This window comes from Schistocerca gregaria, chromosome 3, assembly GCF_023897955.1.
Source record: "Schistocerca gregaria isolate iqSchGreg1 chromosome 3, iqSchGreg1.2, whole genome shotgun sequence".
Classification (NCBI taxonomy): Eukaryota; Metazoa; Arthropoda; class Insecta; order Orthoptera; family Acrididae; genus Schistocerca; species Schistocerca gregaria.
Genome location: NC_064922.1, coordinates 355,229,198 through 355,251,496, shown reverse-complemented (window position 1 = coordinate 355,251,496; position 22,299 = coordinate 355,229,198). Strand labels below are relative to the sequence as shown.

Below are 22,299 nucleotides of genomic sequence, written 5' to 3'. Positions count from 1 at the left end.
ACTCTAATACATCACAAACGAAACTTATCACAGTAAACCACACGATGTTGACACACTACTGACGTTCCATTAACAGGTATTATGATGACACTTACAAACCTTCTTTGCCAAAAACTTAGTGCATGGTTATCTCAGGGCAACTGCAGTTATGACATTACATTCTCCTTAAAGATAAGTTTTTGCTTCACTATGTTCACTTGTTTGTCTGCCAGTCTCCCTAGCACATCCGGCATTCTTGTTCAGCATCTGACAAGTATGGTAATAACTAGCAGTGATTTTTTAACTCAATGTGAAGTATAATTTAAGTGATGTGAAAAGAGAACTTCAGCGTGTCAACAAACTAATGAATCTTATCAATTCATATCCATCATACAGTATGGGATCCAGAACACATATCATACCTGAGTTAAATTACACCTAAAACACAAGCTGATTTAGTATTTACAATCTGGATAAAGGAAAAAGATTTCTGTCGAACTCATTTAAATCATAATAAACTTATATGTATGTAGGCAACTTCATGTGTGTGTTAACATACTTTTAATTGTCTAGTATATCAACAAAAACAATCAACTTTTGAAAATATAACATAATTGGAACATAAAAAACTTATGCTCACCAAATGGCAGCAGGAGAAAAAACACATAAAGGAACTGAAATCTGGAAAAATTTGGAGCTAATGGCTCCTTCTTCTGACAGAAGGATTGAAGTGGAAGGAAGAACGGTGAAGGAGGATGACTGGTGAACCTTAAGAAATGATAGTTCAAAAGAGTCATCCAGAACCCCATGTCAGGGGAGGCATCCCATCAGTAAGTCTCTTATCAGGCTACAGTTTGGTGTATCAACTCCTTTATTAATCTATTCCTTTCTACAAACGGAATATTCTGAAAACATCTCAATCAGTAGCATTTGACAATCTTCACATATAACGTGACTCATGGTCCATGATCTTTTTGAAGAATCAGAAATATGCCCCCAACACTTCCTCGTAGTTGTACAAGGAAAAGAACTAGAACTTTCATCTTCATTCTGCAACATTGCTGCTGCCTTTATTTCACCTAAGAAGTAACTTTATGCACAATCTCTATAATGATGCTCAACTTACCAAGTGAAACTGCTTTTCCAGTCTACTTTGGACATACAATGTGTCACAATTTGTTATACATCTTTGCTTTATTATTAAACAATGTAATAATTAAAACTTAATTAACAATGCGAGTGGGACTGGTAAGTATTGTCAGAAAGCCAGTAACATGAAGCAAACAACATAAGATGAACCACAAAAGGAGAACAAGAAAAATTGGCCTTAATCCTACTTTAGCACCAAGTGGACCTTGATCATTTTTCACAAGTGCATCAACACTTCAGCACAGACTTTCAGGCATCTACATCATTTTTACAAAAAACAAACACATTGTAGTACTTACATTCCTCTATAAATGGTGGTATTAACCAAATTTCAAGTTTTGATGGACCTTTATCATTATTCCACGTACCCTTCAAATCTATTAATTTATGAAAATATTTCATTGGTTAGGTTGTATCTAATACTATACTGTACAGCCACCAAGCTGTGCAACAGTTTATCATTTTGGTATGCCTGTATTTTAGGCGAGTAATGATTTATGCTTTTTATTAGATATATCAAATGAAATGTACCTTTCAAAATACACGACAAAATCTTTTGTAACATACTGTGTTTCATTTACATTTTCGGAGTAAGAATTCATAACCATACCAACCTGCAGAGTGAATGGCTGTTTTTTTTTTTTTTTTTTTTTTTTTTTTTTTTTTTTTTTTGCAATACTATTGATTACACTAAATCCAGGATTTGCCACTATCACATTTAAATTATAAAAATGTTTGTTCTTTCTTCTCATTTTATTAAATCAACAAAAACTTTGTTTTCATACACCTACAAGAATAATAATACGAACATTGCACCAAGATTTTTTGCTATTATCTGCACATCAATGTTTTTGACATATTAAAATGGTATCGAATAATTTGTATAACGGTTAAATATACACTAAAATACAATTTTCTTTTATTATTCTTCTTGTAAACTCATACTAAAATTTTTGTAAAAGGATGTGTAATATGCTGCAGTCTTCCATTGCATTGACTTATAGGACAGAAAATTTACATTTACAAAAGTGTTGCACAATTGTTACTGAAATTATTTCACTCAAAAATATGAAAACAAGTGCCAAAGTAGATCTGTATTCACTGAAAATTACTTCATTGTCACTACCATTATTGCAACCACTTCCACATGCAGCAACACTGGTCTACAGACGTAAAGAACTTATCAGTTTCATTACAAATGAAAATGCATACAAATTTCTTTTTCAGTATAAGAGACCAGTACTTTAGCAATAATAGCAAAGGTAATTAAACCCTTCTTGTCTTCCTCTCAGAAAGAATATCAAAATTTTGTTAAGTATTAATTAGTACAAAATTACTTGATACAGGTGTTTTCCAAATTCAGGCATCCAACCATGATTTCAAGAAGGGTAAAATGGTGTGTAATGTTTTCAGCACATTTTGAAACCATTTGCATTTCTAATTGTATTTGCTTAACATACTTATAATTTCATGCATGAGAATACACTCACTGTAAAAACAAATCAGTTTGAAATGAGGGTGCATTATTTTATATTTCTAAAGTCAGATCTTTTTCCACACAGTCTCAACATCAAAGTTTGAAGGCAATATGACAATTGTGTGTTACTCAAGAAACATTTTGCAAGGTAGGTGAAGAATTCTAACCCTGTAAGAAACATCAGAGGATGCTATATAAAGACGCATAGAAGTGTCAGATACTAAACAGATTTTTATACAACTTGCATCAAGGAATTCCCATTTCAGTAACTTTTTAAGGAAAATTTTCCATCTTTCCTCTCCTTACATCACAAAATGGATAATAACAATTTACAAAAAGGTTTTTGTATTTATTGTGAATAGGAAACTGACTGTTATAGCTGAGAATGTTAAAAATGATAATATCCTTATAAAGAAGATTTTGTACATTTTCACAAATAGGTGAAATTAGATAAATGTCCTACAGTCATTTATTTGAATTCCATTATGTAGCTCAGTAATAGTCTGTTGATTGTGCTCCATAAGTTAAGTTTCACAGTGAGGAATTTCTTGTAAAAACAACCAGTTTACACAAAGCCTAACTCCTGATTGACTTGCCAAAATGGTCCCCTTCAACAAGTAGAAGCACAAAATTCTATATGGCCCCATTTGCATTTTTCAGTAGTCCTCAACTTGCTTAGTCAGTTGACAATATTGGAAGTGATAAGTTATGATTTATCTTTTTCATAATTCAAGTGCCATTGTCCACATACTAAAAATGTAAATATTTTTATAGGAGAGTATTGTCAGCCACATAATTTCTGATATTTAGAAATTAATTCTGATTTAATTGTAAGTTAAGGCCTGTATCCTCTTCATTTTTTTGTGGTAATGCAAATAAGCAACATAAACACAAGTGAAGAGCCACAATGCTGATTCAAGATTTACAAATTACCAAAATAAAAAGCACTGCAGCAAGTGTATCTAATCACACTGTGTGTAATGGGCAGTGTATAATTATTGTGCCATGTTCCAGTAAAATAGAGAGCACTACAGAACCATCAATGCAACTCGCATATGGTCTGTCATGCACAGCAATAATTTATCCTGAACACATGCAGCACAATTAATATATAGAGGAGAGAGGTGGAGGACCAAGTATGGTGAAGATGAGATTTGCTTACTCTGGACAATAGGGGGAGCTCTTGTTGTCAATAACAATGAATATAACTTTGCAGCCAATGAAGGATGGCCATGTCATAGGCTGGAAGGGAGCAGTTTCTGCCATTCAGTAGTCTTGACAGTAAGTGTCCAAAATGGGACAAGCTCACTGGGCTGCTGCTTCAAAATTGTGCCCTCTTCCAATGTGACGTGCAATACAGTCACAGTGAAATGCACACTGTCATGACATTATCTTCAGACAGGTAAGCACAGATTTATCAAACTCAACTGAGAGATTTCATGTGTAAAAAATGTGTATTGCAACAAGGGAAAATGTGGCAGGTACTTCAGCTAACCACAGTCAAAGCACTACTACTGTCACAAAGTACCAAACAAACAATTAATCATCTTCTTGTCATAAGGCTGTTTCATTCTCTTCTAGAAATCACAGCATAAGAGAAAATAATAAAAAGATAATTAGGTTAGAGTTAACATCCCATCAACATCAAGGTCATTAAAGATACAATAAGGCAAAAATCAAGCATGAAACAAGTTCTGCCTAGCTGGAGGAACAATCCTGGTATTTCATTGAAGTGATTCAGGAAAACCATGGAACTCGAATCTGAAAAACTCAGCTGTGTGTTTAATCTCACTTCTGAATATAATGTTCTACATTAATCATTGCACCTTTTACCAAAAGGTAGGACAGAACATCCATCTGTACATATATTGTCCACAGATAAATTTGCCCTACCCACTCTCCAAGGACAAAATTTTGTCATTGATGGGTGCTCCTGCGATACTGTCCCAAACAAATGTAGCATACCGGCTTTCATGGGTGGAATTAAGGGTTTTGAATTTGTAACTGCAGTAATAAATTATAAGATGGAAAAAATTAATCATTTCTTTAAAGAGGCCTGAGATCTGTACCTTCAATTTTGTGTTATTGTAATTCATTTATGAATAGAATACATTACAGTCATCAATAATTATCTGCAAAGGCTTGCTTAGTGACTGCATTCACAGCAGTGGCCCTTAACAATTTATACTGCCACAGATGCAATAAATCCCATAAATATTCACCCAAAGTTTCTTTCTACATCACGTTCCACTTTCTTGAACCCTTTCCTCTCCTCCTTTTGATAGATGAAGGATATACATTTGTAACATCAGTGTATCTACGGGCTTCCATTCCCTTTGTACAAGTCAGTTTTCTGTTACCTGGTAAAACTACTCTTTTATCCTTAGATACTTAAAAATTCTGACATTGTATTATACACATCAAGAGCGAATTCAGAAATGTGTTTCCTCAGGCTAATGTTTTAACAACTGCACAGAATAAAACACTTCAATAATTAAGAATTTAAATCTCTGCACTTGCCATGTTACGTCTTTGTTATCCAACAGGAAACTAATGTATGTTTTAATTTTGCACAAACAATTAGGATTAACATGCTATCAGAGCTTAAAGTAGCATCAAGCAAGCATAGGAACAAAAATAAGCACTATACATGATAAATTTCAAAAATAGGCTACTGTTAATGAAGTGATGGACACAGTGCTGCTGATGGCTCACAAAGCTCAAAATGCACTGTTACAGATGAGGTAACTGGGGAGGGAAGGATATTCAATTGATTGGCGACAGTGAATGGAAAATTTTTTGGTGACCAGGGAGAGAACATAATTTGGTACTTTGAAGTACCACTACTGAACTGTAACAACGTCAATTCTTTTATAAACTGTTTCTTAAGTAGTAGTTTTGACAATGCTGTAGAATTATCATTCACTCCAAGGGAACATATTAAATGATTTTCTTTTTAATGCCTAAGATAGTATCTACTTCTGCCAGACTCAGAGCCAAACCCTGTCTGAATGTGTACCAGATTGCTATACAATAGTACTGGATTCATTAAGGCTGAATTTTCACGTAATTTTTTTCATAACACAAATTTTAAACTGTCAGTGATAATAATTTATATATCAGTCTCCAATATCAGACTGTTTTTCCAGAAAAAACAATCCTTGTTCTACAAGACAGATGTAACCACTTGCTAAAAGACATTGTACTGTCGCTCCCCACAACCCTTACTTAAATCACGAAACTTCTTTTCTTATGACACAGTATGTTGCCAGTCTGTGAACAGAAGGGCAGAATTTCAGATATAACATTCATAAGAAACTCATTATCACAGATGTTATCAGTGACAATCATTTATAATAAAACGAAGCTACACTATATGCATTGGTTTGAAGTCACTAGCTCTCTTGCATCACAAGCTTTAATAATGCTATCATAAAGCTTCTCATAAACAATCCACACAACACACTCACAAATAAGACTGGAAGGTTTTCAATTTGAGTAACATGACGTGTGTGTGGACACACACACACACACACACACACACACACACACACACACACACACACACACAGGGGGGGGGGGAGGGGGAGAGAGAGAGAGAGAGAGAGAGAGAGAGAGAGAGAGAGAGAGAGAGAGAGAGAGAGAGAGAGAGAGAGATTCACCACCTGTCTTAAAGGGTAAATCATATGCCAGTGCAGCTAAATGGTGCCTTACAAAACAACGTAAGTTCCTAAAAGCCATGAATATTGTGTACTTTTTGTAATTCTATCTGGGCATTTTACCATGTAGTGTGTTTCACATGCTAGTTAAATTATGGCATTATAGAATGAAACTGTTGGCTTTAATCTTAGAGATAGTAAACAGTGTTGCTTTATAGTTAAATTGAGGGTACAAATCTGACTGTGGTTAATACAATGTAAGAGTGGATTAACGTAATTGATAATCTCCCTTTATGTATTATTACAAAATAGTTTGTAATTTTCAGATAAACTTCATGTAAAATTTTATAAAGTAAGAACTTTTATTAAGTTAGTTTTTTTTTATGGCAACGGTAAAGGAAGCTCACATTTAAATCCATTTTTATTGTCTTCAGCATTACATGGATGCAGTACAATTAGAAACTTGGCATATGGTTGGAAACATTGTGAAACCAGTTTCTTTACAAAATCATTGTGTAATAGCCTGAGGTAACTCAGTTTAGAACAAATGTGGTTCTGCATTGCAAAAGAAATAAGCCAGTGAAAATGGGGGTACTGACTGCAGAGCCAGTAAGCGGCTAAGGGTGTTCATTTCATTGTAATTTCATTCTAGCGAGCTGCATGGTCACCGATGGTATCTGTTCTTTCGGACATGTCTGAAAGAACAGATACCATCTTAGCATATAGATAGTGACACTGTAACACATTAATCGTTTTACAAAATTTGTTACTATGACAAGAAATTTCCCAAAAATAATGGTATGCACATGAAGTTACATGTTTAATTCTGGTAATGTGAAGATTTCTCTTATCACTTGTTTTGGGAAGGAAGGTTTGGAAAAAAGAGACAAATCAGCCTACGAAGCCAAATGAGGAGTTGTTTGATTACGTATGCCAGTGCATTTGCATATTTAATGAAAATAATATAGAACTTCAGTGCCTTGGATTCAGTAGTGAGCTGAACCACATTTATAATAAATACATTATAGTACATAAAAATGAATATTTCTTGGCTTGTGCAGAAATCACACATCGAATTATTAAGCTCTGTATCAAAATTAATCATACTTAATAAAAGAGAATGTATATCATACCTAGCAGACTTGATTTCAGTTAAGGACTTTGAAGTAGCCCTAAGTGCAATGATTGTTACAGCCATTCTCGCAGTTAAATGACTCATTTTTAATCAAGACCTTATAGTTTCCCTTATCATTTTCCCCATACAAAAACAATAAGAATCACAATCACAGGCTCACAGTTATGGAGAGGAATGGATTAGGTGAACAAGTACAATGAAATCACAGAAGGATATGCCAGGAAGAGCATGCATTAATCAAAAACAAATCTGATGAACAATGTAACTGCATGGAAAAAAATTTAACACAAGCAAAGATATAAGTATGTCAAAATTTGCTAATGAGTAACAAACAGAAATAAAGAATTTCAAACTTCTACAAGTGACTAGTGAGTTAGGACTTTTTTGTCATTTGTTTCAAGTGTTGTGTAAGGTTAAGCAACGTAGGTTTCCAATTAAAATGATATTTCCATCTCTGTACCGATTACCAGCAAACAGAAAAATAGTTTGTTTCATTAAAAAAATTAACAGCATGCTTGTAGTTCAGCACTAGTTTACATACCTGTTGGCAAGCTACTCTTTATAAGCTACATAATAACATCTGCTCTAGGTCATTACTAAGCATTATCTGAGGCTTGGGAAAGTTCCAGAATTATTTTTTGTTGTAATACTTTGTGTGTCTTACATCGTGTTGTTCTCCTTATGAAAAACAAGAGCCAAATCTTTACGAAAAATGTCACGAACTTCAACCTGATAACACACTTCCCTCAATAAGGTTTATAACAACAACTGAAGTTTATAACAATTCAAATTCTGCACATCTGATTCACCAGTGGTTGAAGAGGTGCAGAGAGGATAAAGGGCAGGAAGGATTTAAACTGCAGAATAATCAAAAGTTCACAAAAGCAAGCAAGTCATAATTCAGTGTATATCTGTTTACAAATTGAATTTCAGCTGCATTAGGGGGCTGAATGTTCTTTATAGTATCAATCTGATAAAACTCAATTATTTTAACTGTAAAACAGGCTAATATTTTAAATTTCTCAGCTTGTAAATAGATGACTATTTGTTGTGCAAGTAACTATTCATTATAAAAGTAAGCTAACTGAGGAACTACAGATCTACGTTAATGTTTCAGTAATGGAAGTTGTAATAAGCAATTTTTTTCTACAGTACACACAATTCAACTCACATTGTATTTTATGAAAAATTACATTTTATCTCCATATCGTTCACACCTTTCTAAAACATGTTAACATCGCAAGAAGTTCACAGCTGTATGTTACTTTATTTTGTATGTTACACTAATACTGGTAGTTCTATGAACACATCACTCTAAGTGCAATTAATAATACTAGAAAATGTCAAACTACACAGTTCATTATGGAATAAACTATGCGTTTAAGACATTTCAACAATGTCTTTGTCTGGACAACATGTGCAAGGCACTCCTGTACTGGTATTGTGAGATATGTTGGTGTCGCTGGTGGACGAGCACACATGAGAAATTGAAGTTCTATAACAAAGATAAAACATTCCGAACTGCTTCACACTTTGCTGCTGGCTACAGAGCAATGAAGTTACATGTAATATTAAAGCCAAGATTATTTAGAGGCAATAATGCATCTATTTATCTGTATCAAACCATTGCTTCAGTATAGCAGATTATGAGTAAAAGGGAAATTAAAACTTCTTTATTGGTTTCTGACAACTTCATATTCTCATGTGCATCATGCAGTGACATTTACTTTTTTTTTTACAAAAGTGAATAAAAATTTACAAAATAACAAAATTCATATTATCACATCGTTACTCTTTAAAGAGTTAGTTGCATGTTAAAAATGTACAAAATTATTACAAAATCCTATAAGATCAAGTAAAAACTATTTTTCACATGATCCTAAGGCCTCTGTTAGGCGGCAGTAAAGAAGCAACACCAAATGTGAGAATGCAGAATTATAACTCTGACATTGTCTCACGAATATCTTTCAACGTCTTTTGGACACAGTACACAATGTTATAAAATTTACATTTACAATTATTTTCTGGCAGGTAAAATGTCACTGGTATACAAAGTAATCTACAGCATCCATGACAAGGATGTACTTTAAAAGTACAGTCATATGACACACACAATTCACAAATTTACAACATTTAATGCACACAATTAATAGATTTAAAATGGACAGGTGTTTCTCTGACCAATTCACATTCACCGCTAACGATGTACACAGATTGCAAAACTAATGTACTCTATATAATCGACATTTGGCAGTAATGCTACATAGCTTCAGATTAAAGTCTGATGCCGGCAACACAAAAGCGATATAAAACAAATAATGGTCATTCCAGATCACACAGTTTATATCACAAATAAGTGGTAGTCATTGCCCAATATCCAGGTAATGACTATGAACTGGACGGCTGGGGGGGGTTATATCCCCAATTGCTGCTGGGAATTGTTTCCTCACACCTGTACTACCAGGACGGATCCCCAGGCGCATTCAGCCTGACTGCCAAAGACATTCACATTCTCTGCAGCCGAGAATAAAGCTAGCAGCAAACTGCTACTGGTTTTACTAACTGCAGGTAACTAACTGAAAGAGATTCAAAACTGGTAGTAAGATAGCCCTCTCTTTTCTCATGTGAATTATAACACTGTTTCACTGACAGACACATCAACCCAGAAGCAATAGGGTGGCACACACTTTAGAGGCAGCTACCCTAAAGGTAGTGGCAAATTGTTACGTAACACAAAGTATAAATATTTTTATCAAATTACGAATAGTATATCTCAATGGTACAATCTCACACCACTTCAGATTACTCTGTCTACAGTGAATATAAGTACAACATTTATCTTACTCCAAGCACCTCACCTCTGAAATTCTTCTAAAGGTTTGACAAGGCCTTCGCTATAAGCTCGATGAACACTCTCACAAACAAATCTATACTGGGCCTGCAAAGAAATGATAAACAAAAAAAGGCTTGTTTCATTTGAGCAACTGATATTTGCTTGCAAGGAAAAAAATCTACATCTACATTTATACTCCGCAAGCCACCCAACGGTGTGTGGTGGAGGGCACTCTACATTTACAATTATTTTCTGGCAGGTAAAATGTCACTGGTATAAAAAGTGATCTACAGCATCCATGACAAATCATCTTCATATAGAAGTAGAATTTACAAATTAATAACTACAAAGAGGAAAGGAAGACTGGGAAATTAGTAGCAGCACTATAATAACTGGAAACAAAAGCAAAGCTCTGCATACTGGCCCTGATGGGCCAATCAGGACCAACAGATCCCCGTGTGTCCTCTGCCAATGGCATCACTGCACGCAGTATGGAGAGGCATAAAGTCCACACACTGCTTTCCCAGCCATTGTCGGCTTTCTTGACCTTGGTGCCACTACTTCTCATTCAAGTACGTCCTCAATTGTTCTCACAAGGCAGAGTGAATCCCACATCAGTCCTCCCACTAACAGAAAACCCCTGGCAGTACCAGAAATCAAACCTGGGTCATCAGCATAGCAGCCAGACATACAAACCACTGAGCTATGAGAGGCACATAATAACTGGAAGATGAACATTAAACAACAGTTATTGCAATCATGTAATTTCCTAATCAGTTCTCTACACATGTAATGTATATAAACAGTGCAACAGGGTAATTTGCCGGTTATTTAACAATAAGATTTACATGTATGTTTACATTTGAATCCAAGTAACTAAATATACTTTTAGCAGTTGGAAAACACACACACACACACACACACACACACACACACACCTTCCTAGTGGAGATTTTGAAGAACCAAGCTCAGCTATCAAACCTGGCAAATTCGTTTGTGTGAAAATATTTTTTTCTCTAGTCAAGATATTTGAACTTATTATAGTCCATTACATTAGTACCATAAACAATCCTAGCATTGCACTAAATGCTTCAATTAGTGATATTACCCCTTACAAGATTGACTGGACTGCAGGATAGCATTTGAGGCCAGTCATCAACAATATAAGCTATGTCGCACAACCTGCCCAAAATCATTAGGTTACAAAATAAGATCTACTCAGTGCTAACCTCCACAGTTCACAATACTGATGCACCTCAGATTACATGTCTCATTTGGGCTTAACTCAGCTTCCTGTGAAGGTCAGTCAAGAACCTCTATTGTAGCCTGCTCATAAAATCCAGAGACCTCATGTGCAAATAATATGGAAGTGGATCACAACTAGATAACATCACATCACACGCTTGACTACATGAAAATCTAATAACTTCGAGAGTACAGCTCAATATTAAAAAGAATGCCAGCTTCTACAGACGGTGTCTACTGTCCACCTGAGCACAAGATAGAACCGAGAACATTGCACGCGTATGGAGAAACGTAAAGTGGGTAAAAACGAGGCTCCTGAATATCTAGCCACATGCAGCTTCACTCGATTGTTGCCAGTCACTGGTACAAAATAAAATTACTGTATATGGGCCAGATATGAGATTTCAGAGTCAAAGACCCAGTTGTGTAATCATGATAACTTCACGACACAAAGCTTCACACCTCACCTGGGCTTGTCAACACCGACCATGGACTGTTTATGACTGGGAACATGTTGCCTGGTCCAGTGGGTCTCATTTTAAATGGTATTTAGCAGATAAGCATGTATGGGTATGGAGACAAACTCATGAATCCACAGACCCTGCAGGTCATCAGGGGGCTGTTCAAGCTGAGGGAGGCCCTGTAATGGTATGGGGCAGGTGCAGTTGGAATGATATGGGACCCCTGATACATCTAGAAAATACTGACAGGTCACACGCACATAAGCATCCTGTTTGATATCTCCATCCATTTATCTCCATTGTGCATACCGACGGACTTGGGAAATTCCTGCAGGACACATCCAGAATTGCTACAGAGTGGCTCCAGGAACACTACTATAAGTTTAAATACTTCCACTGGCCACCAAACTCCCTAGACGTGAACATTATTGAGCACATCTGGGGATGCCTTGTAATGTGCTGTTCATAACATATCTCCACCCCCTTGTACTCTTACAGATTTATTGACTGCCCTGCAGGCAGGATTCATGGTGTCAGTTCCCTCCAGCACTACTTCAGACATTAGTCAAGTCCATGCCCGTCATGTTGCAAGACTTCTGTGTGCTCGCAGAGGCCCTACACGATATTAGGCAGTGTGTGTGTGTGTGTGTGTGTGTGTGTGTGTGTGTGTGTGTGTGTGTGTGTGTGTGTGTGTGTGTGTGTGCGCACACAAAGGGAAGAAAAAAAAAAGAAAAGAAAAAACCTAGGAACCCATTAACATTAACAACCATAGGCCTTGTATACACTTTTAGTATAGTGCAGACACACTAATTGCACTGTGAAGTTTGAGGCCTGCAAATGAAAATGATGGATCTTACAATTTAGGCATTCCTTTCAATTATATTTCTGCAAATTCTTTGTATCAATTGACAGTATATATTTGGCAATGTGTGTACCACGAGAACCAAACAGTTTTTGTTAATGAGATGAATTTTTGAGGAAATTGAGTAAAGAGAATCTTCCCTGATTTACTTTGAACTCTGGAACGCCAGGTGATAGGCCTGCATAAGGTCATTGAGCTGCAGAAAGAATGCTATACAACGTCAAGCATAAGTGGAAATAGATGGAGGGGAGTGGTAGTGGTGGTGGTGGTGGTGGTGGTAGGGGGGGGGGCGGGGGGGGGGGGAGAGAGAGAGAGAGAGAGAGAGAGAGAGAGAGAGAGAGAGAGAGAGAGAGAGAGAGAGAGAGAGAGAGAGACTTCAAAGGATACATTCTTTGGCAAAGAAGATAACTACAAGTAGTACAATAGTATAAGGGGGGTTGGGTTGTTTTGGAGGAGGAGACCACACAGCGAGGTCATCGGTCTCCTACGATTAGGAAAGGATGGGGAAGGAAGTCAGCCGTGCCCTTTCAAAGGAACCATCTCAGCATTTGCCTGTAGTGATTTAGGGAAATCACGGAAAACCCTAAATCGATATGGCCGGACGCGGGACTGAACCGTCGTCCGCCTGAATGCCAGTTCAGTGTGCTAACCACTGCGCCACATCGTTAGTATAAGGGCTACAAGGTATGGAGTGGTATTTATCACAGGTGGAGGCAATCTTTCTTCTTCTCAACAGTGATGCTATCTATTCTGTAGCAGTAATATCCCCCTTCACTAAAGAGTGAACGTTTTCCTTGTAAACATCAAACACAAGGGCCATACCCAATGTAAAGTGCATTAAAAAGAATATTCACTTAAGAAAACTAAAATTATGAGATGGCCAAGAGGCCAGTATTGCTGATACACATGTAAAAGTACAAGCACTATGAAGTTTCAAGAACTAAAAGTTCGGGAAGGTTAAAAGGGGAGGATAGGTCACTCAGACTCTAGGATGAGACAGATCCACCTGTTGTGAGCACGAGAGACCCTTTACTTTACTGTAACCCATTACTTTTACACTGAAGAGCCTAAGAAACTGGTACAGCTGCCTAATATCCTGTAGGGCCCCTGTGCGCACACAGAAGTGCCACAACACAACTCTACCAGTGTCTGAAGTAGTACTAGAGGGAACTGACACCATGAATCCGCCAGGGTTGTCCATAAACCTGAAGAGTAGGAGGAGGTGGAGATCTCTTCTGGACAGCACACTGCAAGGCATCTCCGATATGATCAATAATGTTCATGAATGGGGAGTGTGGTGGCCAGCAGAAGTGTTTAAACTCAGAAGAGTGTTCCTGGAGCCACTTTGTAGCAATTCTGCATGTGTGTGATGTCGCATTGTCCTGCTGGAATTGCCCAAGTTCCTCAGAATGCAGAATGAATGCAGATGACCAGACAATGCTTTTGTACGTGTCACCTGTCAGAGTCATATCTAGACTTATCAGGGGTCCCATATCACTCCAACTGCACACGCCCCCAATAATTACATAGGCTACACCAGCTTGAACAGTCCCCAGCTGACATGCACAGTCCATGGATTCATGTGGTTATCTCCATACCCGTACACATCCATCTGCTCGATACAATTTCAAAAGAGACTCATCTGACCAGACAACATGTTTCCAGTCACCAAAAGCCCAATGTCAGTGCTGATGGGCCGCAGTGATGTCTGAGACTTGATGTTTTACTGGATTCCCGATATTCACATTACACTCGTGGAATGGTTGTACGAGAAAGTCCCCACTTCATCACTACATCGGAGAGGCTGTATCCTGTCGCTCATGCGCCTATAACACCACCACGTTCAAACTCACTTCAATCTTCATAACCTGCTATTGTAGCAACAGTAACCAATCTAACAATTGTGCCAGACACTCATTGTCTTATGGAGGCATTGCTGACTGCAGTGCCGTATTATGCCTGTTTACACATCTCTGTATCTGAATAAGCATGCCTATACAAGTTTCTTTGGCGTTTCAGTGTATTTCACCCAAATAATTGGAACACATTTAAAAAAATCAAGTTATTTGAAAGGGCTACATGCTGACAAAATGCATGATGAGCAACTGTAGATCCACATACTTAAAATAACATATGGACACCTCTCAAGAGATTTCTGACTTGGCAACAGTACTCACCCCACATCCAATCCCAGAAGAGTAAAACAGAAATGGATGCAGGGTCACATTATCTTCTATGTATGAATCAAATTCAGAAAAGTCTGAAATTTTTAATACTGCACATAGTGTTATTGTCTCCTGGGGGAGCCTTAACCCTACAGAGCATATCACTATATGGTAGAATGGGATGTGTCAGCAGCAGCTGCCTGTTGAAGTATAGAAGGGAAATAAAACACCTTCTCTGCTGGACCAAAAAAGCTAGGTAGAAAACTACTACAACAACAAATCCAGCTACAATAGGCCTAGCAAACCAGTAGTGGATAAAATACACGGTTTCAAACACGGAACAAGTCTGGGAAACAATGCATATAATGGATGCACAGTGAACATATAGAGTAAACAGGGAGGGGTGCTGGACTTTAAGATCAGGAGGAGACTGGATATTCTAGCTTTGTCAGGAATCTGGTGGAAGGTTAAAGGCAGTAAGGAACTGAAGAGTCAGTATATGCTGTACTAGAATGGGAATGAGGAAAACTGAGGACATGCAGTGGCAGAGGAACACTGAAAGAGGAGATGACGAGAATATGTGACAGAATGATTCTTGTCACAGGTAAAGTGAAAGGAAATGGAAATTCTTCAAGTACATGCACAGACAACTGGTTGGACAGATCACGATATTGGCAGACCTAAATGCACATACTGACAAGTAAAGACAAGAGTATGAGGAAGTTTTAGAAATGGCACGATGGGGAAGGAAAAATGAGGGAGAATGAAAACTGTTAGAATTTTTTAAAAGGAATGGACTAGCAGGCCGCAATACCTGGTTTAAGAATGAAAGTCATAAAGTAACGTGGTACATCAATCAATTTGTTGAATAAATGTGTGGTAGACTACATAATATGTCAACATAACACAAAGAGAACAGTCACTGATGTCAAGGTAACACCTTCCAAAGCCCTAGACGGCAATCAGTATCTTTTTGCAGTAAATGTTGTAAGTATTAAGGAGGAGAAAGGAGGGTGGGATGGGCAGAAAGACGGAACAGAATGTTAAGGGTGCAGAAATTGAAAGAAGTCAAATGCAAAGAAAATTTCAGACAACAGTAAACAGCAACTTACAACGGGATGAAAAGCAGACAGCAGAGGAGGATTGGGAAGGTTGAAAACAAAGATTATGGAAGCAGCAGAAAAAGTGTGCAGAAGAACCAGAGATTAAGGAACAAGGAAGTTGCACAGAATAAAGCACTCTGTATATGGTTTCTGTAAAACAAGAAAGGAATACACTGAGAAGGTGGAAGGGGGAAAAAGAAGAAACAGATGGAAAACAACATTATTAGTAAAGCCTGCAACAATCTGAATGATTTTTTTATTGTGATTCAAAAAGCTGATAGGTCAGAAAAAATATTCATTAAATGTTAATGGAACTGCTTTATTTTCATAACGCTTTATGGGCATAGCCCATCATCAGATGACCTTCTAAATATTTTATGCCATAGTTTGGATAAAAGAATTTGATACATTCAGTCATACTGTTGTTAATAGCATTAGATGTGGGTTCCATGACAGTATTTACACAAGCCAAATGGGAACAGACCATGAAAGAAGGAAAAGATCTGGACTGGAGAACAGTAGGTAAATAAGGGAGGACCACAATGACTGGAAAAATGGAACCACACTGTCAATTTTTAAGAAGAGTTGCAGGAAACTGTCAGAATTAAAGGGATATTGCACTGACGTGTCATGCTATCAAGGAATTTGGGGAGGTCTTGGAAAAGAGAGTATGGAAGATCATAGGAAGACAGAAAGGTAGACAACAAAGGCTGTCAGTGGATCTACTTTTTACCATAAGATACATTACAAGAGATACATTAAAATATGATAAGGACTTAGTATTGTTGTTTCTGGATATTGAAAATGTGTGTGATAGTGTGAGGAGAGGCACGATTTGGAAAACCATTCAGGAAAGGCAAATCTGAAGACTGACTAGGAGAAGAATGAAGGAGATCTATAAGGAAGTGTGACGTGTGTAAAAGTAAGAGAAGGGAAGACAGACTGGTTAGAAAAGAAAATTGGGCTGAAGCAACGGAGTGCACAACTCCCATGTACTTTTCACCACCATTAAGAATGGCATAATGGCGTGAGCAGCACAGAATGAAAGTATGACAGCAATGGTGTTTGTAGATGATGGAATAGTGTGCGGAAATGGAGAGGCAGAGGAATAAGAAAGGCCAAATGTATCGGTGGTAGGACATTATGGATTAAATTTAATGCAAAGAAGTGTGATTGAGGGTGTCAATGACAAATCAGATGATAATAGTAATGGATATAAATATTAGGGGCCAAGTACTAAAGAAAGTGTGAAGTTTGAAGTACCTGGAGAGCACAATTGATAACAGTGGGAGCAATGATTGGAGATTAAATGAAGTGGAAAGCAAGTACACGAGTTTTTGTGGAGTATATGAAGCCCAGTATGAAGTAGGGATACACTGCCAAAAATTAAGTAAATTCTATACTAATCATGTTCTTTTCCAATATTCACATAATCAACAACAACATAGATTTTTTTGAAGCTTGCAAGATGAAATTTCAAATATGCAGAATAGAACATACTAGAATGGATATAATAAGGAGTTGGACAGCAAGAGAAATAGTGAAAGAGGACCCCATGCAAGATACCATAGAATATACAAGATTAAAATGCAAAGGGCATGTTAAAGGAACGTGAGTCAGCAATATACTGAAACAGGCTCATGAAATGACAATAGGAGGCAAGAGATCTAGATGAAGACCAATAGATAGATGGATCATTTGGATGAAGGACTGTGTGAAGGAGAGAACTGGGACAGAGTGCAGAAACAATTGTGGAAAAGGGGGAGGGGGGATTATGTTCTAGACTGATCCCACCAGAGTGTGGGAACAGTGGATGATGTACTACAGTCACAAAGACTGCTTTGAATTGATCAAGAAACACTCAGCCTGTAACATCAGTGACCAGAAGACATATGGAATCCCTTCAAGAACACATTGTGGTACTGTGGTAGAGATGAAGCCTCAGAGCAGGGCAGAATCTGCATCAGTAGCTTATCGACTGTATACATATCATATATGTTGTTTATTTTTGTGGTATTCTTACATATTTCTGAATAGAGATGAACAGTAGCTGACTATGTAATGGATTATGTAATGGTTTATAGTTGTGCTATTTACTTTTGTTGATAAGAGTTTGTATATTTTTTGATTGCTTACGTTCAGTGAGTTTAATTTTTTGCTTTACCATTGCATCACTTGCAGTTCAGACAATAACTGATCAAAGATGGATAGGGACTGTGCCTGATGTGCAAGGATGCTGGGTTAATTGACCACTGTTCATAAACAGTGAAACGCTGTGTTGGCCATGGTCAACAGGATTCAGGCTGCTCCAAAGGTTGCACTGAGACATCCAAGGTTAATGTTTTGCCACCTTTAGAGCCTGTAGTCTCATTTGGTATCGTTGCTGCTGCGTTGTCTTCCGACTCCCATATCCCGGCCAGTCGACACTTACTGACTGCCGAACATTGAGGGGTTGCAAATCTCTGGGCGGAACGTGAAAGTGGGTATCAAGCACACTACTGTTACTTACATCTAAAAAATTCTACTGCTGAACATACATCTGACCCAGCACAGCACACCTTGCCTGTTGGGTCTGTTGCCAATCTTCCTAAAAGGTCTGGACTAGTGCAAAGGATGGGAATGCTTGTCACTGTACAGTCCAGTTACTGTGAAGAAATAGTGAGAGGAAAGAAACTAACGTAAATTAAGGCCAGAACCAAGGACATGTTGTAGTGCTAGTTCCCACCTCCTGAGTTCTGAGAAACTGATGTCTGTGGGGAGAATCCAGACAGCGCGTGTGGTGAAATATGCGACAAGGTCATGACTGTCATGTTGTCGAGCATGCTTTGCAACAGGATATTGCATGTTGCCAGTAAACACCCTCTCTATGCCCATTCATCCTAATTGATGATTTAGTGGTAGTCATGTGGGTGTAAAAGGCCAAATAGTGTTTACATAACAACAGCTGGTACATGATGTGTCGTTTCACAAGTGGCTCTCCTTTTGATAGTATTTGTTTTGCCAGTTACAGGGCTGCTATAGGTGGTGGTAGGAGGGTGCATAGGGCAAGTCTTGCAGCAGGGACAGTCACAGGATTAGGAGCCATAGTGTGGGGAGATGAGTGCAGAATGAGCATAGGGTCGGACAAGAATATTGTGGAGATTGGGAGGGTGATGAATCGCTATTCTAGGTGTGGTGGGCCAAATTTTAGACAGGATGTATCTCATTTCAAGGCATGATCTTAGGAAGTCATGGCCCTGTCGAAGCAGCTGATTAACACATTCCAGACAAGGAAAATACTGGGTCACCAATTGTGTGCTCCGAAGCTGTTTTTTTTGGAGGGATTAGCAGTATCAGGATTGGATGTGATGGCCCAGGGAATTTGCTTTTTAACTATGCTGGCAGGGTTACTACGTGCAGAGAAGGCTGGGGGAGAATGTATTGTACTGCTGTAAGGAATCTACATCCAAACAAATAAGTTTGCCTCAGATGCCAAGGCTGTATGGGAGGGGACATTTGACATGGAAAGGATGGCAACTGTCAAAATGTAAGTACTGTTGTTTGTTGATAGGTTTAATGAGGACAGAAGTGTGTAACTGGCCTTCAGAGGGGACGAGATAACCATCAAGGAAAGTGGCATGGGATTCAAAATAGGACCATGTGAAATTTAACTGGGAGAAGGTATTCAGAGATCCAGGAATTTTAAAAGGTCGGTCTCAGCATGAGTCAATATGGTAAAAATGTCATCAACATATCTAAACCAAAGCAGGGGCTGATGATTTATGGATCTCAGGAAAGGCCCCTCAAAGTGACCCATGAAAAGGTTAGCACAGGAAGGAGCCATCCTGGTTCCCATGGCTGTACCCTGATCTGTTTGTGTGCCTGCCGCTAAAAGGTGACGTGGTAGTTGGTAAGTATAAAGTTGTATAAATAAGTAAGTATAAAGTTTTTACCATATTGACTCGTGGTGAGGCTGTCCTGTTAAAATTCCTGGTATCTCTGAATATGTTGTTACTTTCAATGCATTTAGCTTTTCACTCTTATTAACTCACACATGATATTTAAATAGTAATCTCTGTCCTGTAACTTACCCTGTCTTCCACCCTTAGGCTCTCAAGTTTTCAAATCTCTTCCAATACAGTCCCCAACAATTAGTCTTTCCCTGTATTTCTGTGCGTAAGTCTCCTCTGACCCGCATTTCTGGGTGATTTTCCTGACATCTGCCCCTTTTCCTAGACCTCCCCAGTCCTTTTCCTTCGTTCACCCCTCTTCTTTCCCCTTCAACCCTTCTGCCTGAAGGAGGAGCCGCAGGCTCCAAGAACTTGCCTAATTACAACCTTCTTTTACGAGTGTGTTGTGCCGCCGAATGGTAAGTAGATTTTTTATCTATCCATCCAATTAAGTTATTGTCAAGAATTAATAATTCAAACAATGGATTGATAATAATAATAATAATAATAATAATAATAATAATAATAATAATAATAATAATAATAGAATTAATAATTCATGAAACATCTGTCCCAGCAATAGATGATAAAATCACGGTATTTGGTACGCAATTAAGTTTAGGTTGTTATTACGGTTGGTTAGAGTATTAAACCTAGTCTGGGTTCACTGTGTTTGGACTTTTTGTCAGAGGTGTTCCAAGGATATTGTGCGATGGAGAAAGACCATCTCATCATGAAACCAAATCATCAAAGATAGTCACAGAGTCTACAGTGCCATGTGTTGCACCATGGAGCCCCTTCATGAATGTCAGTGTTTAATGTTGTAAAGGAGGGTTCTGTCAATAGCGGTGGAACAGTTCAGTCATACCTGTATTACTAAAGATTTCGAACTTGAGTTGTGTATCCAACCCTGTCTGTAAACTGGTAAATAAAGCCAGATAATCATCCAAAGCAGTTGAATAGTTGTTCTTTGTAAAAAGCAATTTCAGAAAGGACCTCTGGAAGGAGTGGGGAATTTTGCCAGCTGAAGGTAAATGTGTACATCAAGAAGACAGGGGCCTTGCAAGAAGTAACTCATCCACAGCAGAGAGGTCAGCAGCTAAGGAGGTATTAAGACATCTGTAGCACTGCAGGAAAACCCAAGCAGTGCACATAATCCACAGTAGAAAAGGGGTTAATGTTTCAATACTGTGGGAGCCATTTATCATGGAGGTTGCACTTTCATCGTCTTTCTGACAGATGAGGGTGCCCACAAGGCTCAGTATTGGTGCGAGATGAGTGCCCTGGTCAACATAAAGGTCCACTGGTTCAACAGACTAATTGTGAGAGACATCAGATAGGACATCAACATCATCATCATCACACTGTTTACTTCTCTCTCCATCAGCAGTTTACCTTCGATTTTTTGGCCGGGGGGGGGGGGGGGGGGGGGAGGGGGGGCTCAGAGCCATAACTAAGGCCGTGGTAGTGGTACCAATGGACAGTGGACCAGAATGAACCTTTTGATGGCAACCAAGGCTTTTCCTGATGAGCTGGGGGAAGTTATGGGCTTTGAAATAACTACAGCAGCACAACTGCATTGACAAACACAAACACTAGTGCTGACACCAGCAACCTCTGTTTGTGTAGCAGCATTGGTTTTCTGAACAGGCTCTGTAAGTGCTGAAGTGAATGAGGTAGTGAACGTGGAAGACAAAACGGTCTTACAGCTCTACACCTTTTTGTCCTAACAAAATGGACTGTGCTGCCAATGGCCTTGCCACAGTAGTAACACCAGTTCCCGCCAGATCACTGAAGTTAAGCTGTCAGGCTGGGCTACCACTTGGATGGCTGACAATCCGGTCTGCCGAGCGCTGTTGGCAAGTATGGTACACTCAGCCCTTGTGAGGCTAGCTGAGGAGCTAGTTGATTGAGAAGTAGCGGCTCCAGTCTCAGAAACTGACATATGGCAGGGAGAGTGGTGTGCAGACCACATACCCCTCCATATTCACATCCAGTGACACCTGTGGGCTGAGGATGACATGGCAGCCAGTCGGTACCATTGGACCTCCGTGGCCTGTTCGAGAGGTTTTTTTTTTTTTACAGAAAATAGACTGTGCTACATAGTTTTGAGTTCTTTGTGTCTTCCGTTCTTTAAGATATACACTGCAGTTCCTACTCCAGACAGGGAGACCCCAGAGCAATTCATACTCCTCAAAGGAGGTGAACAAACGACTCCTTGGTGAATGGCCTTACCACATTTGTCACAAGTGGCTTCTCCCTTACATCTGCAAGAAGCGTGCCCAAAGCTCTTGCATGCACT

At 38.4% G+C, this 22,299-nt stretch overlaps 1 protein-coding gene across 5 annotated transcripts in view; it reads right to left on the bottom strand.

The window, feature by feature from the left end:
• Nucleotides 1-1,720: 1,720 nt before the first annotated feature.
• Nucleotides 1,721-22,299, bottom strand: part of LOC126356243 (tyrosine-protein phosphatase non-receptor type 4) — a 172,249-nt gene continuing 151,670 nt past the window's right edge. For 2 of the 5 annotated variants that reach the window (XM_050007069.1, XM_050007070.1), the window contains exons 19-20: nucleotides 10,258-10,337; nucleotides 1,721-5,878 (exon numbers count right to left, since the gene is read on the bottom strand). In XM_050007069.1, coding sequence (XP_049863026.1) covers nucleotides 5,839-5,878; nucleotides 10,258-10,337 — 120 coding nt within the window. In that variant the 3' untranslated portion in view covers nucleotides 1,721-5,838. Of the gene's footprint in view, nucleotides 5,879-8,555; nucleotides 10,338-22,299 lie in introns of those variants that run through there. The other 3 variants (XM_050007071.1, XM_050007072.1, XM_050007073.1) reach the window with 2 other exon arrangements.